This window comes from Syngnathus leptorhynchus, chromosome 1 (assembly GCF_054491065.1).
Source record: "Syngnathus leptorhynchus isolate UIUO chromosome 1, UIUO_Slep, whole genome shotgun sequence".
NCBI lineage: Eukaryota > Metazoa > Chordata > Actinopteri > Syngnathiformes > Syngnathidae > Syngnathus > Syngnathus leptorhynchus.
In genome coordinates, this window is record NC_141195.1 from 12,417,252 (window position 1) to 12,437,445 (window position 20,194).

The following is a 20,194-nucleotide window of genomic DNA, read 5'->3' on the forward strand; positions in this document are numbered from 1 at the left end:
CTTCAGCTTCTTCCCACATCCCGAGACATGCTCTTGAAGTTAACTGAGATTAACTGTAAATGGTCTTGCACTCGAAATATATGTGGCCTCTGATCGCCCGGCAACCGGTGGAGGGTATTAACCTCTCACCCAAAGTCAAGGATTGATGCCAGCTCACCTGTGAAAATAAGCAGCATAGAAAACTGATGCGTGGATCATACCAATAACTTAAATTTATTCATCGGCTTTCAAGGGACCCAAGGAGGCTTTAGCCTCAATCGCACAAATATCCAGAAGTCGAAGCATTGTCAATCTCTTAAGTATTTTTTTCATTTTTCTTGTGCTTTCTCTGTGGTGTGACCATAGTGTTGGCAAATGAAGGTGTTCTATTTTCTTAAGAATCATTTCTTAATGTTGAATGATTATGCAAGCTTTATTTTCTAATGTGCTTACTTGTCAGTCTACTTATTTGGGCAACAAAACGCAGGTGCTGTGTATGTCATCAAAGTCGCACGCCTTGAAAAATGAAGCCATAGTGTTTAACCTAGTGTTTTAAAATGTGGTTGTTGTTTCATATTAATTTCATATACACACTCGCGCACATGAACAAAACACAAGCAGACATTGCAGACATCGCCCTGAGTGGATGAATGTGGAATGGAGCCAACTTTCCCATCAAAAGATTAAGTGGGATGCATGCAGTGGACAGTTTGGACGTTCCAAGCCGCCGACGTTGACTTTTACACCAACAAGAGAGCTTTGCAGCAAGGAGGGCATATGCGGAAGCGATAATGTAAATTTATGATCTATTATCTTCTCAGTTTTATCAGCCATAAGAATTTGGGAATATTATCCTGCAAGATCAACGCGATTTCATCTCAGTTTATATTCACATCTTGCTGGAATCATATTTGTATGATACACATTAAATGCCATGATCTGGTCTAAATGGGCAGTTGATGCAAAAAAATTAATAAAAAACCTCTAATATGACAAAGTTAAAATATTTTCTGCAAATAAAAGTGGACCACCATTCCTCCGTATTATGTGAAAGATTCATCACCGGTTATCACAAACTTTTCATTTCAGTTATTGCTGCCAAGAGTGGCAACAAACACTTATTAGGTCCAGGAGAAACTTACTTTTTCACATGGGGCCAAAAATCTTTGGATTTTACTCTCTAAATAAATAAAGCCATCATTTAGAAACAAGAGCTCCACTTGACAATGTGAAGAAAGCGTTTTGGGATTTTTTGGGGGCGAGTTGAAAACAAGTTTGTTTCTGTCATAGTGGACTTGCGGTGGTACAAATAGCTTATAAACAAAACTCTGGTTCCGGTGATGTCACATATCTGACCCAATACAACATACTTTGTTTGTGAGACTTCTATTTCATTCGAGATGACGTTACACTGTAGATATAGTCATCTTAGGTCAGTATCTGCGAATTATTGTCCAAATCTTTCCTCTTCCATAGAAAAACAGCTGTTAATTTTCAAGTGAATGGCCTCTTGATTTTCCAATTTCCCAGGGGACACGTCGATCTTCATTTAAACACTCTCGGTTCCAAGCATGCTACTACAAATTTGGTAACTGTGATTCAAAGTCATTTTCTCCCAGTGAAACATCCCTGGCCCTTGAGATATTATGCAGGAAATAAATTGTGTGGATGAATAACATCCATCTTCTGTGTGAGTGAAACCCTTAATGCTGCTATAAAGTAAAATTATCAAATTAAAGCAGGAAAAGAAATGCAGAGTTAGAATTATGCAGAAATGACAAACAGATTTAGGAGAAAATCACCATTTGCAGCCGGTGTTTGACGACTGAGCAATTTAGTGGCAAAAAAATAACCGTTTGGAGTGCACAGCAAACAATCCAGCTTTGGAGCGAATGACTATTTTCGAACAATTGCTTCCACATTTGCGCTCGTGTGTGTGTGTATGTGTGTGTGTGCCAGAGTTGGCTGTGTGCCACATGCCTGCCACTTGGAATTGTGGGCTTCATCTTGACTTTGCCAGAGGCGCAGCGATGCATCCGTTCACGGCAACCGTGTGCCCTTTGATGGTTTCGTTTGAGTGCTGCCACCACAAAATTCACACGAGTTCAGGGGAACATGACACTCCCATAGGTACTTGTAAAAACCTGCCAAAATATGGCTGAAAAATCAAATGACAAGGCAGCTGTAAATACAGACCAACACCGGTTAGATTAGATGTGAAGTGTTTTGACATAGAGCCTCCAATTTCTATACATTAAGTCAATGTTTTTTCTCATGTTTGTGTCCATCAATGTTGAACAGTGGCCTTAACACTATCAGAAGAAGGAAAACAAAGTTTCAATACTTGTTGCTTGAGTTGTGAACAGTATTTGAAGCGTTAAGTAACACCACAGATGTGCCAGATCCGCAATCACCATTTCCCCATTCATTTTACTTTTTGCTTAGTATAAAAACACATAGTAGACACACGCAGACTGCAAGTAGAACAAAAAAAAAAAGTGGTATCGGATAACCAACCAGTCGGCGGAGATGCCCTGCCGCTGGTTGCCAAGCAACCATTACATGCTGAGGCTGCGATGCTACTGAAGCTGCAGTGGTAAAGAGGGCACGCAGCTTTGACCAGCTGAGGGGATCTTTTTAAAATTGGATTGTGGCCCTAATTAACATCTTCATAAATGATTCAACGTAAGTTTGTGACCCTACTAATCAAGCATGATTATAAGCCCACACAAAAGGCCCGAGATAGGCCCCGATTGTAAACAAAAGTTTGTTCGTTTTTCTAATTGAGATTTACTTGGGACACACTACAATAGTAGCATGCAAATATGTCAACAATAGTATCTCATGACAACCACCAACAATGCATCAAAAACATTTCCAAACAGACTTTTAGAATACGTACATTGACAATAACAAAATGGTTCCTAACTAATGAAGCCTTAACTTAACTCTGTAATCATTCCTTTATCATCCTCAACTTTCTCAAAGGAAAATCCTTACTTCTCGTCCATTTTTTCCCCTTCAAAATTAAAACAATGATTAAAAAAAGTCCAAAAAGGGAAGGTAGAAAAATATTTGGTTGACACAATACAAGCAATTAAAAAAGTTCACAATAGGTTTCCTTTTTAAAGTCTCTAAAGACTCTAAAATTTCAAACAAACTACCTCCTGTCATTTTTAAAATTACATTGCCTCAGCTGCCATCTAGGAAGCCACCTCTGCCAGCGTAATATATTTTGGCATTCGCTTTAATTTCTTTTTCAATACCCTCCAAGACCTTCTGTTTGTTTATTTTTTCTTTCATCCTACTCACTCCCTCGTGTTATTTTCCCCTATTTTTAATTTCGTCTTGCCTCCCATCTATTTAGGGAAGAACACTGTTAGGAAGCTGCTGAGCCTCGTGGGGAAAACGTAGCTGAATGTCCCCATATGGCCTTTTTGTGCTCATGCCGCAATCGGGCACTTTAAAGCAACATAATCAGATGTACTGTGACAGATTGGTTTTGAGTGAGGGCAAGAATAAAAAAGACCAAATGTTTACACTCCAAAAGCTGAATCAAAGGTCGGAATACATCGTTTAAGTGAGGCATCTTTTTCGTATACTTTTGTATTGAACTAATGCTGTGAAAAATATGACAAGATGATGTGCACGCACCACATTGGTAATATTTTACGCATACTACAGTTCCAATTCTGGAGTTGTACAATCTAAACTGCCACAGATTGCACCCTGTACTCTCATACGTATGGCTTGAAGTACTTTTCCATGACAAGATGCCATCTTTTCAATAAAATAATGTATAGTAAAGACAAATGAATGGACTGTCTCCATGGCGACAGTTATGCTCGGCACAGAGCTACTACACTCGACTGCGCGTAATTGTTATTTTTCCTTCTCAATTCATCTGTATTGGTCTGTATTAGGTAGACCAGAATTGACTAATTTGAATGTAAATCGACTGAATTAACAACAACAAGAACATATCGTGCAAGTAAAGGAGCATAATGCCTCATCCAGTGTGCAGGCATACATACTACGTGAGGAAAATAAAGTGAGCATGTATAAAATCATTTGATTCAGAAGCTAAGAAGTCACACGTGAATTCTGCCCCCCTTGAGTATTTTTGATTGACTGAATATATTTGTTTTCCTGCACTTAATTATTGTCCCATACCAGAATTAGGCATAGCTATATGAGATATAAGAATAGATCAAAGACTGTTATGCAACAACATGAATGAAGAACCTTGTTTGGGTTAGTTTTGGGGGCCTGTTGCTTTTCAGTCATATCTGATCATAGGTGTTTGCACACATCTAATTTTGTAGGTGTACTGGAATGCTGGAACTCTTCCTCTACAATATATAACAATTTTCACTTATGAATGCTGCTGCCAGAAAGCTATTCATCTAAGCATTTTCTATTGCACCGCCACTCTCCCCGTGAGATATAGTAGTTTAGTTAATATTTTGACTTTCGTCTAACTGAACGAGGCAGCCATAATTCTTCCACTAAATCTCGTCCACTTTTATGAATTATGGTGAGCTCCCTCTTCTTTTCTCAGTCATTTATGGCACTTCAAGCCATAAGTCCTGATTGACTCTATCATGAATAGCATCACTTTTCACAATTCATACTACAACTCATCATTTTTCCATCACTCCAAAGCTTTGATGTTGCATTGTGACCTACTTGGTTGTTTTCTCCGCTTTTTAAGCAAATCTATATTATATTTCATCCTGGCACTATTTGCCATGTTTCTTTCTGTGAGAACGCCCGTAAGCTCTCTTGCTTTCTAGTCCCTCAGCACAAATGCAAGCAAAAGTGCCCACTGGCTTAGTAGGCCATGTGTGTGTGTGACCTGTGACACGTGACCGTGATTTTGCTATGGATTAAAAGTTGGATTGATTTGTGGAATTACAAAATGAACAGATGGAGTCAGAACACTGCAGTCTTATGTAGCCTGTCATGTACAGTGCAGCTGGTATGTTAATGCTTTGTGTGTGACACATCTGCTGACGGGCATTCTCTTTAGCCCCAACTCATAAATTGTGCGCTCTTTGAGGGTTCAATTCAAGCATTTACTTTATGTATACATAATATATTTTTGTTTTATAGTTCAAGACAACCACACACACAAAATGAAGTGCTGCTGATTACATGGCATACAATTCAAATATCAAGGAATATCGTGTTAAGTAATAAATGGTTCATTTGTTATCTTCAGAGCCTTTGATTGCATGGTTATATTACTTAGTCAACATGGCTAAAAAATGCGGTTTGATTCTTGCGGCATTTTGATGAAAATGTGACAGACACCTGGAAGTGTTATAAATTTTGCGAAAAAATGTCCAATATGCCTTTTTAAAATTCACTCAAACATGAACCTAAAAGAAGATAAGTGGCATAAACATGAGATAGATGAGCGACTCCTTTTTTGTAAGGGTGCAACATTTCGACAGCACTATCCTTTAAAACAAACAAAACAAAACCTCATTATAGTTGTAGGGATAGTAGGGATCATAATCCAAAAGGAATTCATAATATTAAAGGCACCTTGACAGTGTAAGCCTCCTCTTCTGGCTTTGTGCACACAAATCAATGGCAGCCCTGAGCCAAGAGTGACAAATAATGTGATTTTTTTTCTTATTAGTTTAGGATGACAGGGTGATGAACGTACTGAACACGATGGCATCACAATGGAAGATTCTCGTGACTTTAAACCTCAGCTCTGATCTTTCCGTGTGCAGTTTGCACGTTCTCCTGTGAGTTCCTTTGTTTTCCGAACGTATTAAAAAAAACACGACTGTTCACAGGGGACCTTGACTTGGTAATTTCGCACGAAACTTTGTAATGCATTTTGGATATTCTATATTTTTGTTCTCCTGCAAAACTGTTTCAGACAAAGTATACATGACAATGTGTTGGGACTTTGTTAGGTTGATACATGGTTTGCCAGCCTTGATGGTGATGGATGACACCGGTCATGATCGATTGCTGGTCGACAAGTTTGTTGAAACGCGTGTAATAGTTGTGAACAAACCATTTCATATTTTTCAATTGGATCCAACAATTTCGACAGAGTCACTCAGTTTGAAAGGTTGGAATTGAGTGCAAATGAGCGCAGCTCTCCGTTTAAAAAAATCCTCCATCAATTGTTACGCAGCCAGCCAAGATGAGAAGGATTACGTCTGGCAGATTAACTGTTACTCATGTAAATGAAACAAGCAGTGTGGGGTTTCAAATTCATTAGTGAAGTGGAGAACGCCTTTGTCATTCTGTGTCACCTATGTGAGCTGGGCCGTCTCCGTGGTGACAGGCAGCGGAGCAACGGACTGGACGTTCAACCTTCGGGACACGTTGTTGCCTCTTGGTGGCACAGATGGAAAACATTCAATTGCCGGGAAACAATTCCACCGAGAGTGGCCATTCGACAAAGCGACGGGATGTCATTTTGTTTTGCTCTTGTGTGGCTGTGACAATTTTGCATATCTCCCTTTTCATTTCTGGTCACTCAATGCATCCTCCCCACAATTTTCTGGTTCAGTTGTTTGTTCGCTATTCTGTCTTTGTTTTGCCATGCGAGCAATGTTGTACAAAATCACCCAAGTGCGTTATAAAGTCTGATGCTGCCAAGTCCATATAAAGAACTGTTTTCCAAATCACTGGGAAAGATTTTCAACCAGACCTGCGTGAATTAAAAAAAAAAAAACCCTCATTATCTTAAATGAAACATGCTACAAAGTTTTAAATCAAAACAGTTTTATTAAATCAGTTTCATACAGCTCATATAAAGTAGCAGTACGGCATATTAAAATGTTCATATGAGGCAAATCGCCCATCATAAAATCAGGTCAGACACACCAATAGCAGTGAACAAATCCTCCCCAGTTCTAAATGCCTTCCGGTAAACAATCAAACCCATAGTAATAGCATTGTTGCTCAAAAGAAATTCTACACTTTGACAAGTGGCTGGTTGGCCATACATTTCACAAGCTATAATCACCTGATGGCCTTTCAGATGTTTGTCTTTCATTTATTAGCCAAACTGAAGCAGCCAGGACAAATTTACTTGTAGCACATTTGCTCATATTCTTCTCTTTGTCGTCTTGCACTGTAATTACCTTCATGAATTGTGTGAAGAGCAAACGAGTGGTTTTGTAATCAGGGAACAGACTATTAATCACATTATATTGAATGATCACCATGAATAGGATTATTTGTTCCTTCCTCTCCTCATATGTAGCATATCAAGGTTATGCTGCTCACAGGGAACAACTCTGCCCTGCCTCTGTCTAATTTGATCACAGGTTGAACTTGTGGCTATTAAACATGTAACATTACACAAGGTTGACTTCGCTTTCACTGGCCCAACGTTTGGAGCAGTTTTAAATTAATGCCAAGCTACAATATGAGTTTTTTTTATTTTATGAGGTTCCAAATGATGTGTTGGTTCATGTTTGGTTTTAAGATTTGCTCTTGGATTTCCCCCCCACTTTGATGGTATTTAAAGTGATTGCTAACGTCAGTCACAGTCAACCCATGGCAGAAAGATGCAAAAGGTTCAGTCATAAAGCAGCCTGTGAATGTCCTGCATCCTTCTCTTTTGGTTTGGTCTTGTCATCGTGTTCACCCTGGCAGTGATGAGGCAAGGTTCTTCTTCTGTTCTAACCTAAAATACCTCTTGGGATCATGTGGACACTGTTAGTAGCAGACAACTGCTTGTAGCAATCATCATACCAACATCTTAATACTTCAGATGACACAAATTTCCCAACAGTGTGATCATGCTCAGACATGTAGGCTTATGTAACACAAAAGGGCTATTTTACCCTTCTAGTCACATATTGCATGTGATGAAAAGTCCCGATAAAAGATGAGTGCTCCTTATCGAATTAGAATTGCTGGTGATGCTATGGTATGATGTAAGGGGATTACAGTATCAGGAGTACAGGAAAAAAATCTCATTAGTGCTCATAGGCAGATATCACTGAGACTGTTTCACCAAGTGGGAGGATATGAACGCTTATGTTTGCATGGCAACCAGACTTGAATGCTGCTTGCCACAACATTTTGCTGCTCTTTTTCTTTTAACAATGTCTTGTGTAATGTGATTCAATGTGCCACTTAAATTGCACAGGATCAAATTCTATGTGATTGAGGAATAACTGCAATGTCACCTCAAATCAGTTTTTGTAGGATTTCTAATCAGGAAAACTCAACCAAATTTCATTTTCTGATTTGTACCACAGTAGGAAGGCATGAATTGAATTGATCTATATGCTCTAGCTAAATCGAAGAACGAAACCTATAGATTTGGAAGAAAATCACATCTGAGACAAACGAGGCTAATATCCAGGGGATTTGTCTTAGTGTTTGAGTCCATGACTACTCTGTAGGGACTACACATAGTTGAGTTGAATTCAAAGCGACTTCATATACACTAAGTGCAACATGGTCTGGTGATAATGCCTGGCACTGACTTCTTGTTGCCTTGGGACCCGTTAGACTCGAGTAATGAAAATATAAGAAAATCTCAGGAGAGTGATGAAGAGTAATAAGCTTAAGGAGCTGGAAGTTGATGCAATTCTCCTTTGAATTATGATAACATCAAACCTCCGCTCCATATGTGGACTGTAGCAACCAGAAAGGAGTTAGACCGAGATGGATGGATGGATGGATGGATGGATGGATGGATGGATGGATGGATGGATGGATGGATGGATGGACGGATTCTGTCAAAAACAGCTATGATGATGGACCACCTTAAATGAGTTGATACATAGATTGGCACAATATTTATTTTTCATTTGTACCAAAGGCTTTGACTTTTTTAGTTTGGAGAAAATACTACTTCTTTGAATGTAGGAAGTAAAATGTTAACATATTTGACCTTTTGTTATGGAAGCACGTTTCAAGAGTGTGCCACACTTCCTTTTTGGAGAGGAGTTGATGCCATGAGTCAGCCACTGACTTGGCCTCTCACGGATGTCTGTGCAGTGTGCACCATTTCTTGGCCATCTCGGACTCTTACTAAGGCCGTAATTTCCCTTGTTTATTGAACACTGCTCCTTCATTAGGAAGATGCCTGAGCATGCTGTCTAAAGGCACCCTTTAAATTGTTTTACTTTCTTATTTCATTATTTTCAGCACTGGTCTAGCTCTTTTTGCATCTGGTAGTGTTTAGGAGCATTTCAGTTTGTTGGTTTTTGACGTAGTCCTTTTAAGCTTGTTTAGGTTGGCAACATAAAATTTAATAGTCAACACTGGCTTCACGTTATTCATTTTCAGGAGTGAAACAACTGTTGTCATAGCCAAAAGGTAAACAGAGCTGCAGTGTGTTTTGTTGAATGCACAGTTTAATATGAGCTATCAGTATTAGCAATTACCATCACTCACTTCATTGCTTGATGACGGCATCTCACAGTTAGGTTCGGCAATCAGTTCCTCACAGTACATATAAGTTGGTGACTAGGTTGCTGCCTCCACAAAGGAAAATAGATTACATTTGTGAGGGGCTCGCATGTGCTCAGCCCCTACTCATTATGTTTTTCGGAATCTATAGTCACTGTTGGCCCAGCAATATGTCAGGCAGGATGAGGGCTGGTTTGTTCTCTCACTTGTAAGGATAAGCCAACAAACGAGCTGATTTGAGCAAGATACGATATCAAGCATTTGGACTTTTCTCTAATTTAGTATTTTCGTTTTGAACGTGTTGATAAGTAAATCGTTGAGTTTGGTATGGCATATGCATTCAAATCTATGTTTGCCTCTTAGTCATGGGGGGGTTTTCTCATTGTATTGATTCTTCGGAAGAAAATGCAGTGAGACAGGCAGCGAGTCCATAGAATGGGTAAGGCCACCCGTGATCTACAAAGAGGCACTTCACGCTGGGAACTCCAATAATCAATTTTAGCATTTTTTAATTTGTTCCTTCACTTCCTGTTGTGCAGCTATTCATCCGGAAGCTTTCATTACCGCTGTTAAATTTAGTTCTGAAAAAGTTCATGGGCACCTCAAAATAGCTCGACCTCTTTTCTAAATCTCTAAGCTCCTTTTTGTGAATATAAGTGTGTGTACATTGCCTTTTCAGGGGTGCGTGCTTCCTATTCAGAAATATCTCTTTCATGGTTGCCAGAAAGATCAGAGAGGGCTGGTGGCAGACGGAGCACTCCAAGAGATCATTATCGGTCTGAAAACAGTGCAATTTTACTTTTGGGCTCTTGATAGTCTAAATACGGTACAAAGTCAGAAGTACAAGGGAGTTTTTGGGCCTGTCAGAAACAAAATAACATTAATGTTACAATGCTTAAATTGTGTGTGCCAAAAAGCTGAATGAATGAATGAATGAATGAATGATGTCATGATGTTCATAATTTTATAAGAAAAAAACATGCATTGAATAAATTGTCATTTTAAGAGCTAAAGTTAAGGAAATCATGTGAGTAGTCTGTAACATGCAGACTTCACGCATACATGCTATTAGATTTGACCTAATACGTACCTTTGTTTCCGGGGGTTAATATTTGGACTAGTGACACATTTATAGATATGATCATGATGTTTAGAATGTTGAGTGGCAAACAATCCAGTGTGTGGTCAGTTGTGACAACTGGGGGTTCAGTGTCTTGCTCAAGGATAATTCGACAAGGTCACAATGGCTGGCGATCAAACCCTCGACCATTCTACCACTGAACCACGCCTCCCCTAAATACGTACATTGGTTCAATACATGTTGAGAAACATAATTCTGTTGACGAGCTTATCACTGACTTGGCCATTTCATTGCCTTCAAAAGGTCTTTGACTGTTTATCGAATAACAGTCATGCCAGGCTATCATTTTATTGTAGAAAACGTTTGAATTTCAAATAGTACTTTGTTTGTGTATACCAAAGTTAACCCAGAGCATAACATAGCTGTCTCTCTTCTTCAAGCCAACCAACGGTCAGAATAACAGTGTTTAATCGTCTAACGAGACACAAGAGTCAAGAGCCTAGCTCCCACTGCACCTGTGCTAACACTGAATTAGGAGACATTCATTTAATTCTACCAACTTCCCCAAAGTCATGCCCACAATTCAAATTGACTAGACTGCTACGTGAGCACCACATGGGAAGCAGGATTTGTGCTTTTTCTCGAGCTTTCTTTGCTCATCTGCATTGACCCTTCTGCTCTGTGTCATTTTCAACATTTGGCAACTTGAAATATCATTCTTTGAAAGATAAAACATTGTGTGCATCACAACATCGACCAATAACATTTGGTCCCGACGGCACATCCGCCTATTGCAATTTTCATCTATGCCTTTGTCGTGAACTCCGAATTGGTGGTTGTTAGCGGTGTAACATGCAGTGAGTCAAGCAATATGTTAACAACACTCAAACAAAAGTTTCAAAATGAATGGAAGATAAACCCGCAAACCTCTCTTATGTAATGAGACGTAAGAACGTGTTGAAAGCATAAAAAAAAGGAATATTATTTCACTCATGATGTCAAAACCAGTCCCATCATCCATCTTTCCATTTTGATTTGTTAAACAACATCGTCTGTGATACATGTTGCCGAATTGTTTTTGAACACATCTCAGATGAATTATATAAATGTCTCAGGTGGCCCCAAATACAGCACTCAAACAATGGTTCATACGTTACCCTAGTAACTGCATCGGGGAGCGGGGTGATTAACAGTGTAGGCTGTCTTGAGGTCATTTGAATAAGGACTACATCCAGTAAAAGCTCCCCCACTGTCTTTTCATGCAGACTTCAGATGTTTTGCTTCCTCATTTTAGCCAATTTTCTATCCTGTGACTCATCATTCTAAACCATGTTTCTGTATGTTCTTGCAGGTTGGCCCTCATCGAGGGACATTCTCCAAAGATCTTGCGTGCGTGTGCTCTCTTATGAGTCAGACGATATTCCTCCAGGACATGGAGACGTTGCCTAATTAAGGCAGGAGAAGCTTTTTGGACGTCCTGGGACCTCTTTATTTGCTCTTGTGAAGTTTTTTTTTTTTAAACTATGACCCCTCTCTATTTCCTTTTTTTGAGATTGGTTGCTGCTTGAGGTTTTGTGGGATTAGTTGTTAAACCCGAAGACACCCTCCTTGAAGGGTATATTCAAGTCCAAATAAGCTCCTTGCAAGACACAGCCAGAGAAAAGGGGTGGAACAATTTGTGAAGGGCAGATGGCTTTGCTGCTCACAAACCAACAGCCGTATAAATAAAATATTTATATAGGGGCAGACGTGACATCTGTAAGAAGGGTGAGATTCACACTGTTTTTTTCCCCTACTTTTTTTACATCTTCCACTTCCCTCTCTTCTGTCCTGCACTTCCTCTCCTGGGTGCCTACGTGCTTTTGCTTTTAACCTATGCCAAACTAATATTGTTATGATTTCATTATTGGTGTTCATTTGTTCAGTGATTCCGTATACATTGCAATCACATGTAAAAAAAAAAAAAAATCATATAGAGCCCTGATCATATATTCTTTTTTTATTTAGTGGTGTGTCATTGTTGTAATTTAAATCATATCGTTGACCCAATCATATTTAAATGTTTGGCGAAAATGAACAATATTTAAAACATACGTAGGTATTTTTATTGGGTCTTTTTCCTCCCATCTAGTTAAAGTTTTTGTGACAATATCAATAAAAAAAAATACAAACGCGTGTTCATGGCTTAGCCAATTGTGTCGTGGCCGACAATATGCTTTGCTTGACAAACACTATTATAGTTACAAGCAATTGCTCAAATAAGTTCATTAGTATTCATCCAGCCATCCATTTTATAAGGATTAAATGAAATTAAGTTAGCAAAATTGAGCAAAATACTATTCAAAGAATTACATTACAAATTTCAGTTGTACTTCACACTCTTTCCTCCATCCTACCTCATTTCAGCTTGGTGTGTGATGGTGTCCCCCCTCCTATCAGTCCCGGAGACATGCCTGTGCAGGAGATGGCGGTGAGTCCTGTCAAGTCCCTGCACTGGGAGAAGTTCCCCCCTATGTCCCAGCGCAGAGTCTACTGCACCCCCATCTACCACGAAGGGCTGCTCTACGTGCTGGGGGGCTGCAGTGAGACCGGCATGCCCCTGGACAGCGTGGAGGTGCTTGATGTGGAGAGCCAGACATGGAGCCAGCTGCCACCTCTGCCCACGGCGCGGGCGGGAGCCGCGGCCGTGGAGCTGGGGGGGCAGGTCATGGTCTTGGGAGGAATGAATCAACAACAGACCCCGTTGGCATCAGTGGAAGTTTTTCACCCAGATGAGGGGAAATGGGAACCAAAAGCTAGCCTGGGGCAGCCGTCCATGGGCACCACCACAGTGCAGAAAGGTATGCTTACTGCGACATTAAGTGGAAAGAATGCAAGTTGAGATAAAACCTTTCTGGTTGGCTTTACTGTTGGGTGCTTTTAAGAAAATAATGCTCAATAAATAATAAATGCTTTTAAGAAAACAATCGTCTCAGATTGCATTGTTGCACTGAGATGGGATTGTTATTCAGATGGGAGATTCTTTGTATTTTATGCCACTTTTAAGAAATTAGCTGAGTATCATTACATTTTATCAAAACTTTTTAATTACTAATAAAACAGTGTGACCAATGTTAACAGAAGCATAAACATAATCAACAAAGAAATCCACTGCACAGTACTTCTCATTTATAATTAATTCACCGTGGTATATGAAATGTAATAAATTAACCTATTAGCAACTCTATTATCAAATAATTATCAAATGTGTACAGATTTAACTCTAATAATTTACGATAATATGATAACTGTTCAAACACAGAACCTTAATGATAGAAATCTTTGGAGGGCAAAATGTTTTTTGAATTTAGATGTGCTAACCACTCAAGCCATACGTCTCCCTTCTATATAAATATATGAAAAAATGTGATTTTCATGACACAAAACTAACAACGAGAAAAAGCAGCAGACCAAAAGTCCTTTCTGTGAACCTTTAGACTTAATTAGATAGTTTTTTTTATGTGGGGTGAAGATGCTTGGTTGATTGACTGAGAAACCTTCTCCAGCATCCCTGGAGTGGAGTCCGCTCAAGTGTAATTAAAACTGAGTAGTGCTGAAATCAATGTCCACTCACAAGTCAAAAGGCGACCGATTAACTAAGATTCAGACTCAATGCAAATTGCACAGAGGTCCCGAGGTTGTAATTGTGAATACATTTGGTACATTCGATGTAGGAATTTATTGGTGAACTTATACAGTAAATACAGGATATTTCTGCGTGTGCTTGTGTGTGTGAGTGCTTGTGCATCAGCACAGTGTCAATGCATGTGGAGAAGAGTTGTCAAACAGTCCACAGCAGATGAGTAAACATAGTGATGCTTCTATTCATTCCTCAGACTTGAGCAGACCATCCCAGCTCATGGTTGTGTGTGTGTGTGTATTAGCATATAGGAAGTTGTACATGTGACAGTCGAGTGGGTGGAAAGAAAGAATAAACTGTTTACACGATATCGGTGGGGAGAAGATAATGTAATTGGAGGTATGACACTGTCAAAAACAAGAGAGACGTGAATTAATTTGGCTTCATTTTACATTGTTCAATTCAGGTTTATGTCAAGCTTGGGGCCTCAAGGGCCGCTACCCTTGCCTGTTTCCCACGTCTCCCTCCACTCGATTTATATAATCATTCATCACCGAGCACCAAAGAAGCTTGATAATGATCCTGATCATTTAAATCAGGTGCATTGCACCAGGGAGACATGAAAAATGGGCAGGACGGTGCCCCTTGAGGATCGGGTTTGGACACTCTTGGTTTAATATGCAGCATCAGTCTGCATGTGTGTCAAATTTCTTCATAATCTTTGTTAGTACCTTTTTCTTTGTAGACTGAATTCCATCCAGTTCAAGTCATTTTGAAGGCTGACTTGAGATGTTGACATGTCCTGTGTTTTGTCAATCACATTGGTGCCAATGAATTTTAATGAGAGACACATTCGGACTTTTACACATACACACGTATACACAGTGTGTGAAAGTTACACTGCCCTGCAGTCAAGACATTTCTTCAAATGGTGGCTGTCACATTTCCTCACATCAACAGCTCATGCTTGAGGTTCTGTTTGACTGTGACACAATCAAGAATAGAATATCCACCACCCACTGTTGGCTTTGTGGATAAATCAAACCAGGAACTAACGCAGTCATCAGTTTTTTTAAAAATTGGCTTCCGGCATAATTCGGTGAAAGCAAAAAGCGAAAACCCATTAATGTTATGTGTAAAAAGCGTAAATCTGTTGGGGTAGCGAGGTATGCAGTGCCGTGACCAGACCGAGAAGAGCCGCAGCAAGAATATTTTTGCTTTCCAAACACTCGTCATGTTTACATGGTGTGTGCTCGGATGAGCTTAGACAACGCCTACACATGGAGTAGTAGAGCCTCTGGTGGTTACATCCTCCTACTGGTCCTGCCAAGCTGTCAGCGCGTTTGCATTTTTCGGAAGGGATTGTGTTGGCCAAATTTGTTGCCATTCATCTGGCATGTCACAAAGTAAACCATCAAACAAAGATTTGCTTTGGACATTTAGAAAACATGCACAATATATTTGAATATTCGTATTTATAGTACATTTTTCTAGCATAACTGCATATCGACAGTACACAGTGAACTCCAGCTTATTGCGGGCAAATACAAAAGAGTGCTTGCGTTCCGATATACACGGCGCTAAACTCAAAACTCCGTCACCTATGCATTTACGTCCCATACATAAAATTAACAAGCTCTGTCTGAAGGCAAAATGACAAATGATTTTTAATGGCGTTTTATGTAAATTCAGGTGTCCAGGGGTTTTATTGTACTTTATTGATTCTCCAGGGGGAAAGTTCTGGAGGTATTGCATCACATTTGCATTGGCATTTGCTTGACCGGTGAAGAATGCATTTTTATGTGGACTGAAGCCACTGTGTGTGGTTGAAAGATTTTCCACTTTAGTGTGGGGAGAAAGCCTTTAACTAATCCCCGCAAGAATGAAACTAGACTAGGACTTTCTATTAAACATTCATCCATCTAATTGGCCATACTATATACTACATATTATATTTCCTTAACTCATCTCAACCACTCTGTTACTTTTCAACCATAACTAGTATTTCCATAGAAATGGAGCTGAGGAAAGTATAGCAGTATATATGATTTATTAATGACATTCGCATCAAATATATGTCACAGGAACAATATGGGTCAATCACAGTACTGTATATGATTTTGTGTGTGCATTGAACTTTGAAAAGCTAATCAGATGAATAATGGAGGAGCCCTGGTGGATCAGTGTGTTGGAACGATTAAATGATCCTCTCACTGCTGCTTCTGTTGCTGCAGTAAGGTCATGCATATGCATGACACAGCTGCGCACACACATTGAAATGCCCACATATTCAAAGTATCATCACAGTGAATGCTATGCTGTCGTTTTTGAGCTGTCTTTCTCAAAGGCTGAAGGTTCAGTCACATAACATTGAAAGATATGCATGTAACAAAAAGAAGCATCGCGGTATTGCAATTTTAGAGCGCCTCTTCTTGAGAATTTTTAATTTCTTATGACAACCATGTATATCCGGTTATCATTTTTGGATCCAGAAGCTATTTCATAAAAAGCACCAGGACCAGTTCTTATTAGAGGCTCGTTAGCAGTTTTAATGGAAGCTTTGGTACTTATTTTATTTGGTACTTATTTTCAAGTCTGTTTTTATTGGTTATTTGGATACCCAGTGTTGACAGTGCATGGAAGAGAATACAATCTTCAATCGTTAATACACAATATTCTATATTCCATTTATATAAGTCTGTTAGTAAATTATATAAGTCTGTATTGCTGTACAGTCTCCCTCAAGCCAAATTACTTTGGAATCATATTATGTTTTGTAGAGATTGTCTTATTTTTTTAGCTATACATGTGAATTATGTTGTAGCATGGGTGGGTGCATTGCTTTTGTGATTCAAGTGAGTCACTTGTACATTTTGTTACAAAACAAAATCCAATCTATTACTTTATTTATCTCGAATCGATGGTTGTCTGGTTGACTAGGCTGCTGAAAGAACATTTGTAATTGCAGATAATAAATTTTTCATGACTATAAATACTCTAAAGCAACATGGGATGCAATTAAAGAGCATAAGCTATTCAGAGGTCACTGAATCCTAAAGTATAAATGATTTGCTCAGAAAAACACGAGACGTAAAGGAGGTGTGGAGAAGTATGGCACGCAGGAAAGATAAGAACAAGTATTATAGCAAGATTATGAATCTGTGTGGATATCCATGGTTGTTAATTTTTATTCTTCCTCCATAAACTTTGTTGATACTGGCTTGTTTTTGCAAACTCTCGAGAAAGCCAAATTGATTGATAATAATCATAATTGGATAAAGAGCCACATCATTTTTGAAAAGTGAAAACCCATTCATGAGCTTAAATGTTCTTTCAACTGGGATTCCCTTTAATGAGCCAATAAAAGCTGTACTTGTTTGGCATGTAATCAGACTGCGGACGGAATGTGGCTAGATTTTTTTTCAATATACTGTACAGTGGCGGTTCTACATATTTTTACTTGGGGTGGCAAGGGGGTGGCAGGAGGCTCAGTTCGCGGGCGGAGCTTATACGCCCCCCCCCAAACACACAATATGTCCACAGATGCGCACGCATGCCCACACACACACACACACACACACACACACACACACACACACACATACGCAAGCACGCACAAGCACACACATTTTGAATTCAGGTTTAATTTTTGTTGTCGCGTGAATAAAATAGCTTAGTGTTATGTTATATAATGCAGTGTAGTCAACATGTCCCCGAAATCAGCTGCTATTAGTTGACCAATCGGATCATATGTAAAACACAGCATCTCGCAACAGAAGACAGCTCCCCTTTTATCATTTGAATTTCTGAGTACAGTTTGCTTCTGGGGTAGAAAGATCCCTGAGAATGGTCACTGTAAGCGGTTACTTCGGCTGATGTAGGCGCAGGGCTTCTGCACACAGCGCCGTGTGACTTTGTCATTAGCTAGGTACACCGCTGGGGCAATTCCTTGAGCCCGCCCGCCCGCTGCGGCAGACGCTTAGTGGATGCCCACACATATCATCCATTTATGTGTCCTTTTTATTCAAATCAGATGTGAATTCACTTGGGGCGATGTTGATTGATTTTTATCATTCTCTATAAATCAGCACTATGCGTTCACGTCAGCATAAAACTAATGTACACGAGGAACAGTCACGAGATGTCCGACGTTCTATCGGTGGTTTGTCGGATGCAACCAGTTTCTTTTGAAAGAAGGAGGGGGGGGTCAGACTGGGAGTAAATTCTTAACACTTGTTTACTGTTACTTGGTATGGTTGAGTAGTCATTCTGGTATCAGTCTGAAAAAAGGTGGCTTAGAAACAGACTGGGTCACCCAGTTACTCTTCATCATCACTGTCAAGCATGCATGAGCAAACAGTTGTTGGCAAGACTCTGTCCCGTGGTGCATCCATGAGACATTTTACTGACTATTCAGAGTACACAATGTTGCAGCAGGGTATATACCGCTGCTGCAGCTCGTGAATTCAAATGTTCTACTGGGTTTTCATCCAGTAAGTCACTTGACATTCCCTGCAGGGCTTGTGTGTGGGTGTGTGAGCGCATGTGCATGAGAGCGACATGACAGCACTGCTTGCATCCTGCGGGAGTTAGGTTGAGGTTTCCCCCTTTTCTCTGACACAGCAGAGGAGGTGAGAATAAGAGCAGCTTACACTGATGAATTGAGACTAGAGAGGCAACAAAAACCAGAGTGCGGGTGAGGTGTGTGTTGAAGAGTGTGGCAGCGAGGGGTGCACGCAGTGTCGGAGAGGGGGAAAACGTAGTGGACAGGTCGTCCCACTCTATTATTTTGCTTTATTGGCACATTACAACTCGCCATCCAATAGACAGTTTGTGATTTGTATTAACTAAAACTGAAAATAAAAAAACTCCAATTTTTGTGGACCCTGGATGTTCAACAGTAACATTGCAGGCACCTGTAACAACAAAAAAGAATGTATGACTCATGAAAAAGCCATACACATGCAGACAAACCAGAGTTGAGGTATAGCTTCCCTAATGATACCGTTGTTATTTCTGACCTGCTGAACCTGCTCACTTTTAAGACCTTAGCAAATGAATCATAGCAGTATAACGCAGTGTGGGCTGCCAGCACCTGGGGCAAGTCAACAATTTGCGCTTTCTAACCAGTAGATCTGTGGAACTCCTTTGAATCTTTTCTGAGCCCTCTGGGCTCTCGTGACCCGAGTCCAAAAAAAGAGATACCTTTTTGTGACATCGTACATTATATTGCCATTTTATGTACACAATGTCTGCAGTACGGTGGAAAAATGATAATCAAGTCTGCTTTGCAATAATGAGGGTTTGAATCCAAGTTCCAGCTCTCCAGTGTGGAGCTTGCTGGTCCTTCCTCCTCAAGCTAGTCCAGCTTCCTCTCACTTTTGGGACTATAAATTGTCCATTAGTGTAAATAGTAGAGTGTTGAAATGAGCTCTGTAATTGAAGGAAACTGAACTCTGTATCCCCCGTGAACATGAGGTCTCATAAGTGAGCTATGGTCATGGCAGATTTGTCAATTCAGAAATTGTGATTACTGTAATTATGATTAGGACCCACTTCATATTCTGATCACCGTGTATGGTAACTGTGAGTAAACATACCATGCTTTCACGGAATTTGAATTAAAGCTCTAAAATATACAACTTTTAAATCTTCAAAAACAATAAATGAAATCAAAACATGGTGTAACCGCTTGGAATCTCTTTTAACAAATAATTCCTATTAGGAATGACATTTTTGTAGAAGTAATGTATTCATATATCCATCCCCACATGTTGCAAAGCAGAAGTTCAACCTTTATACATTACATTATCATCATTTTTTTAATAGTCTGATTTTACTTATTTTTATGTTGTATTGTATTTATCCCTAATGTTTAAAAAAATTATTTGTAACTTATTTTTGGGGGCTGGAATGGACTAATTGCATTTCCATATTTCAATGGGAAACATGACCTCCATTTATGAACCGTTCAAGTCACAAACGGGCTGAGGAAACCAGTTAAATTTGAAACTTGAGGTTACACTCTACTGTATACAGTATATTACGTATATATAATTTGCTATAAATATGATGGCATGATCGCCCCAGGCTCTGAATTTCAA

General features: G+C 39.5%; 1 protein-coding gene across 3 annotated transcripts in view; it reads left to right on the plus strand.

Moving 5' to 3' along the window:
- The window catches only part of klhdc8b (kelch domain containing 8B), a 59,479-nt gene that overhangs the window by 3,704 nt on the left and 35,581 nt on the right, over positions 1–20,194 (plus strand). For all 3 annotated transcript variants that reach the window (XM_085913628.1, XM_085913617.1, XM_085913637.1), the window contains 2 exons: positions 11,823–12,238; positions 12,878–13,311. In XM_085913628.1, the coding sequence (XP_085769754.1) occupies positions 12,921–13,311 (391 nt within the window). In that variant the 5' untranslated portion in view covers positions 11,823–12,238; positions 12,878–12,920. The remainder of the gene's footprint in view (positions 1–11,822; positions 12,239–12,877; positions 13,312–20,194) is intronic.